Source organism: Haliotis cracherodii, unplaced genomic scaffold, assembly GCF_022045235.1.
Source record: "Haliotis cracherodii isolate W230 unplaced genomic scaffold, xgHalCrac1.p SCAF_15, whole genome shotgun sequence".
NCBI lineage: Eukaryota > Metazoa > Mollusca > Gastropoda > Lepetellida > Haliotidae > Haliotis > Haliotis cracherodii.
Window position 1 is genome coordinate 16,364,168 of NW_027266270.1, and position 6,723 is coordinate 16,370,890.

Genomic DNA, 6,723 nt, shown 5'->3' on the forward strand with positions numbered 1-6,723 from the left:
TGGCAGTGTTGTTGATGATAAGACATATTGGCTCCACTCAAGTGATAAAAAGTGTCCAGCAATGACAAGCATATGACACTATAATACTCTCTCTGCTCTAGAAAGAAATGTTTAGGATGACATTTATTTCATATTGATAATTACATGAAGTAAAATATAGTGTGTGTAGCTCACACATGGCCACATTTGATTGAATGTTAAGTCAATCTATCGAGGTGTGATACAGTACTAGATATGACTGCAACTTATTTTGTGATAGATTGATCTAGATTTAATGATCAGGGAAGACTGGCATGCCATAGGGGTGGTTGCTGAATGATGGAGAGAAGAGGTTTGGCAGGTCATCAAAACTGAGGGAAGTCCAGGCAAGTAGAGAGCTGTCATTGGGGGATGTGCAGCATGAGTTGGTGTTGCCGTCGGAGGTGTTGCCAGTCACTGGGCTTATCTTCAGAGGAGTCAATTTCAAGGGCAGTTCATCAAATCCTGTCATTGTTGACATCAGGCATTTAATAAAATGTTGAATATAATGATTGAGAAAAGAACTCATGAAAGAACTCATGAGAGAACTTGTTTTTAGTTTTTGATAACTTCATTGTCAGCCCTGTGATCTATTTTTGGAAGTGTTTCATTCAAGATATATCAAGAAAACACCACATTCTAGTATAGCGATGCAGTCGGAAACTGATCGCATAGTCATAAGGGGTCAGTATCCAGGTACATCTTTCCCCAGCCTTCTTAATACGTAAAGGTTTTAACCCAAATATTTGTGCTTGGTAATAGATTATTGCTGCACTGTGTATTAATAAAAGTTCAAAACACCAGTGATACAAGTGTCCATAAATCTGGTGACCAGAGAACTGAGGCTTACCTTCATCAGTATCAAAGCATGCTGGGAATGTTACAGCCTTGGGCGTGTTAGCTGATCTCTCTGGTACACATGCCACCAAGATTGGGTCCGGATCTCGGACAGGGGAAGGGACATTGAGAACCTGGAGAGACTGGAACTCGCCTTTGGCCTCTGCAATACACTCCGGGAAGCTGATACCATATTCCTTGGCTATCTGAATTACATCCTGTTGGAGAAAGATGGATCTTTTCACTGTCCTACATGTTTCAAAGCATTTGAGTTCACTAGGTACATCCCTCACTTATGCCAGGATAGGCTGGTTATGGATTTGAATCACCCTGATTATGATACTTGGTTTCAGCACAGTGCTCGAGCTCAAAGTGGTAAACAACTACACAATGCATCACATTTGGCTTTTCTCACAAGTTTAGCTGTTCAAATCTCTACATATAACTCAACTAACTCACTTATTTAAGTAACAATAACAATAATTCACTTTGCTCTTGAGGAAGACAATCTCAACTACATTATTGCAGGTGAACATAACAGCTCTATGTATAAGAACCTAAAAATATCCTTTATGATCAGCCTGTTATATAGATATAAGTCTGAGATTTGAGTGACTTGGTAGGCTCAGCCAATAATAGTTGCTTTATTAACAAGTTACAGTCTACTGAATGTTTTTGCACAGATTGTTTTTCCAAAATTTGTAACAATAACATTAACATACATGACAACAACTCAGGAACTGTGGTAATTGTTTTCAAGATCTATTCTGCTGTTGCCAACTTCACTTTGCTGTGCCAAGAATTTAATGAAATTATGTTGCAAACATTTACCTTGAGATGTTCATCTTCAACACTTGGTTCTTGCAGCATGTCCAAAAAAGGTGTAGTGGATTTGGGCTTGGGTGTTCGAGATATCATGTAATGGTCTGGTAAATATACAAAACTAATGTCAAATGAAGTGTATATCTCAATGTATTGAGAATCAAATAATATACCTATATTCATTATAAAAAAAGGAACTTTAGTACTCCTAAAGAAATGACTAACCTGGGTTGTAGGGTACAATCCATTCATTGGGAGCAAGGGAGCGGTTTATGGCCCAGAAACAACCTTTTGTGCTTATCGCTTCTGTTGAAAAGCGAATCTTTCGGAACCACTTCTGGTACAGAGCATGGCGAATTGAACTCTGGAAACAAACAATACATGCATTTTGTGCCACAATAGTTTCATTAATTAAACTCACTCTCTCAAGAAAGCATAAGCAGAAAATGTTCAATTACATACTGTACACGTACAGTTTGAACTCTGTTACCTATCAGGAACTGCATAAGTTTGATGGTAACTGGAAGCTAATTTGTTTATTACTGATATCAACCAATGATTTTCAACTAGCATATTACATTGTGCTCATTAAGGTGCAGTTTTAGAGTTTATAATGTTCAGGTATATTAACATGCAGAACTTACCCTCCAACTGTTAATGGCAAGTTTATCAATGTACCGGAAGTAAGGAAATTTGTTTCTGAAACAAAGATGTTGAAGATATGACATCTGCCAGCTAAATCAAAATATTATCATTCTCTGACTTGCTAGCACGTACCGGTAATGCATCATATAATTTTGGGATTACTAATGAATATGATCTCTGACAGGAAAGACTTTTATACTTCACAGATCTTTTAAACTTGCTGATTCTAACTGTGGTATATATCTTTCATTGCTGATTATATTTAACTCTCAAAATCATCCTGGATGGGTGTAATTCATCCCCGATTTTGGGTGGGACCAGGGAAAGGTTGGGTTAAACATATCTTTTTTAAACAAATTTTAGATACATTGCTGAAACAAATGAAATATATTAAGCATGGCAATTCAAGTAAATTTTGGTATGGTTAGGTGCCTTGTGAAGACTATAAGCTCACCCGACTGTGACACCACTGTGTTACCATCTCTATCTTGGCTGCAGGCAAATCAGCTTAGGAGTAGGGTGTCCATGAATTTATTCTTTATAATTTTGGACAATATCATTTATCATAACCAAATATTTAATAGTCTGTAGTTAGTTTTTACAAAGAAATCAATTAATTGGTCTAAATTTGGGAACACTCAGAAAGATGCGCAATGCCTTTTTGCTGGACAGAAATGTGCAAATGAACAAGGTTAATACATACTGTAAAACAGCATAGATCTGTTGGACTTGTAAAAGACCATCTGGACTCTGATCAATGGCCTCAGCCACAAGCTCCACCAGCTTTCTGGGAGGTTTCAGTAGTTTTGTACCTAGAACATGAGCCAACATCCACATAAAGGGGAAACAAAAAGCAACAGGTCATACAGGGTTAGAAACTAACAGTTTCTGTCCACTAGTCTTTATAATGATAACATGTAGCAAAACCCTTAAAATGGGCCAATTTCTACTTAGGATACCTTTACTACTGGGCAGTTCGGTAAGGACTACAGGACTAGTGCCAATTTCTAACGCTGTCATAACAAATTGGGAAAAAAAACATGAAATTAAGTTTTGGATTTTCATCTCCACCCATCTTACTACCCCAGATCCTGCCTTGTAACATTATATTGTACCTACACATAAAGAAAATCCCAGTGAGTGTTCCCTTCTGTTTACTTGATGAAGTACACTATAATCCTTGTCCTTCCAAAAAATCATGCTTCATGACTTCTTTAAGTGGCTTTGAGAAGTTGGTTTGATGAACAAGGGAGTACACCTTCCTACTTAAACATCAGTTATCCACATGACATGTATATAACCTTCCTACTTGACATTTCTGTACAGCACTCGCTTGATAAAAGTGTCAGTATCTTCACCAAAACGTCACATTCATTGTAATAAAGTTGTCTATTCATAGAACATGGAATGATCTCCCTTTTTAATCATGCTACATATCAGTCACATCAGTGGACAGTTGTCAGATGTCTTGAACAGTTTGTTTGAAATAGAAATATGTAAAATAAAATGCCTCCTGCCTCGTATTTTGAAAAATTGAATAAAAATCTAAGAATTAGGCTTAATGATGAACTAACCTTCACAGTATTTTGCAAAACCTTATAATGTTTAAACATCATATATATTTCTGTCCTAAATATCAAACAACTTATTACTAATATGGTAATTATTGTAAAAATAGATCAAACTTAACTTGCTTCAGGTATAGCAAGTAGAAAATGTGAAAGACATGCAGGACAAAAAAAAGAATTATGAACTGTATACATCAATAACAAGTTTCATATTTTATCAAATCCCATGTACACTGTTATAAAATAGTATACCCGCTGGAAGAAAGTGACGATCTCCACAGCCATCTTCCTTCCTTGACTGTGTAACAAAGCAGTCAATATTACTGTAAGATCTGCGTTTTCTCTTTGCTCTTTCCTTGGTGGATTCTGCTCCTTGTGACATGTTGGACTTTCCACCACTGGCGGAATGAGATTCCTCATTGTTGACATTCTCTGGTAGGATGTAGAAATCAGTTTCTGCCAAAGTTGTCAGTGCATACACCTCTGCTCTCTGGTTTATTTCTTGTTCTTCAAGCTGGAAGTGAGGCATGATTTGAATTTAAAATACACACAATACCTACACTCCTAGTTAAGCTATACAGTGTGTAGCACGGGACACTTTTAGACAAGTCCATAGTTTCAACATATTCATTTTATTTTAAATTTGGGCAAATATTTAAACTTCACAAAACATGCAGATATCCCAACAATAATATTACATCATCCTCAAAACCAATCCATAATTAAAGAAAAAATATGTTTGATACTCCATCCACAAACTATGACATAAATTAATTCCTTTTAACTTCTGATTAGGTAGAGGATCTTGGCTACTATGTATACCATTTTTGTTACTTATATCAGTAATTTCTGAGAAATGTATCCATGGGTTCAGATATTTACCCTAGTAAAACATGTATCTGAGGATGTGATCAGCTTTGTTTTGATGTTAAATCTTCTTCTTTCTACTAGTGATGGTTCCACAAGTGATAGTGTGAAAGTGGGCTGAAGAACACTGCCTCTCTCTCTACCTGCCATCCCTGTCCTTTGGGCTGTAGTATTAAATTCATTTTTCATTATCATATAAAAAGAAACACTAAGTACTAATCTACAATAGAAATAGAACAAGCCTGCTTACATGTGTTCTAAAGAACTACAGAAAACCATTTTATTTGACTGAATGAACTAAGCTTAATGGTCTAGTGCAGGTCAATTCAAGGCCTAGCATCAGAAGACTTCAATGTTTGTCCCTTACATGGCCGGAAGAAAATATATTTTTATTAATATTCACATCTAAACCAACAGAGCCTGGAAGACAATTTGACAATTAGTCTTTTAATTTAGAGCTACCCTGGTCGAGAACAGCCATATGTACCCAAATGCCCGTTACTACTTTAGTACAATATACGTCAACCAACTATTATCTTTTCAATGTTTACTTGTTTTAGACTGTTTAAAGTGCTTGTCCACTTTTTCCTGTTTTGAATACGGCTTTGTTTGGGCATCCTTTCTCCTCCTGTGCACATTCTGTACGAAACGTTGACTCTGGTGGTTCGCATCAAAAGAATGCATTTTCGCAGTGGTGGTTCCTTCCAAGAATTCTTCATTTTCGGTGATTATTCTTTTTCGAACATAATGTTTCTGCTTTCTCTCCCTCCGTCCGAGTTCCATGTTGATTCCTATGGTGTGTGTGGTGTCTAGCCTATCCTATTTAAATAGATTATCAAGAATTCAACAAAATTAATGAATTAGGCATATGAGACATGCATGACAAAACAGAAACGCAAATAACCATTGGTTTCTTCGAATAAACTTTTGAATAGGCCTAGACTGAGACAAAATATTTCATTTCCACAAAGATTGAAAAAAGAGATAATTAAGACATGCAACCAGTCGATACTTTCATAGATCGAGAACTGGGCCAAAGACACGTTTGACATGAGAATGTTAAGTGCTATCGGACCAACGGCTTGTTATGGTCGTGTCGTTGTTGTAGCCTAAATGTCATCATTTGCTACATATAATGCATGCTAAATATTTTTACAGTTGTTGAAGTCGTGCTCCTTGAATTATTAACAGGCTGTTAAAACATAAAATATTCTTACTGTTGCCCCACGTCTGTCGTCTTGAGGCCATCGTCTGCTAGATATGCAAGATGCGCGCATGCTCGAAAATTAATTTGATCTGATTGGTTGAAAGTGAAGAGGCGGTCTTATTGAAAGTAGGAAATCTTTCTGAAACGAGATTCGTAATCTGCATCGTGCGTTTGAAATAAGATTGTTTCTTTGAAGAAAGGTAAGCATTTTCCCTTTAATCTCAGTTGAGGTTGTTTTGTTATTCAAAAGACTGTAAGGTGAATGGTAAGGTCCTATATAGGCCTGTCCCTAACATTATATGGTGTTCAGCAGCTAAAAAATCTTAAAAGAGCTCAAACAAACACTATTTTGAAGTGATACCACAGTCAGTATATAGTAAAGTAGAAGGAAGAAGACCGAACAGAAAAAAGAAATCAATAGATATGTTATTTTTTAAAAGTAGTCTTACATGTCTACAGAGAGCACACGTCCCTGGGGATTCAAGGTTAGAATTGGATCCAAGCGACCATAGTGGCGGTCGGGTAGCCTAGCGGTTAAATTGTTCGCTCGTCACGCCGAAGACCCGGGTTCGATTCCCGACATGGGTACAATGGTGTCCCCCGCCGTGATATTGCTGGAATATTGCTAAAAGCGGCATACAACCATACCATACTCCAAGCGACCATTGCTGGTCCTAAGAAGCGACCATGTACATGGTTCTGGTGGTCAGACTCGGTGACTTGGTTGATTGCGTGTCATCGTACTCCGCGGGCGTGGTT

The 6,723-nt window shown here is 37.1% G+C and overlaps 1 protein-coding gene across 1 annotated transcript; it reads right to left on the reverse strand.

The window, feature by feature from the left end:
• Window positions 1–188: 188 nt before the first annotated feature.
• LOC139462317 (uncharacterized) lies at window positions 189–6,056 on the reverse strand. The gene is made up of 10 exons (XM_071243953.1): window positions 5,975–6,056; window positions 5,309–5,576; window positions 4,773–4,921; window positions 4,143–4,404; window positions 3,026–3,134; window positions 2,322–2,376; window positions 1,903–2,041; window positions 1,687–1,781; window positions 869–1,073; window positions 189–483 (listed from the first exon to the last, which is right to left on the reverse strand). Exons 1-10 carry the CDS (start codon window positions 6,032–6,034, stop codon window positions 272–274), a joined length of 1,554 nt encoding a protein of 517 aa, XP_071100054.1. The 5' UTR covers window positions 6,035–6,056; the 3' UTR covers window positions 189–271.
• Between the last annotated feature and the right edge of the window lie 667 nt (window positions 6,057–6,723).

Excerpts from the sequence above, each read along its gene's own strand:
- LOC139462317 (XM_071243953.1), bottom strand. The coding sequence starts at position 6,034 with ATGCGCGCATCTTGCATATCTAGCAGACGATGGCCTCAAGACGACAGA. Across the intron at positions 4,922-5,308 it reads CTTTAAACAGTCTAAAACAA|CCCAAAGGACAGGGATGGCA; the intron begins GTAAACATTGAA and ends TTAATACTACAG. Across the intron at positions 1,782-1,902 it reads GATTGTACCCTACAACCCAG|ACCATTACATGATATCTCGA; the intron begins GTTAGTCATTTC and ends TATATTTACCAG.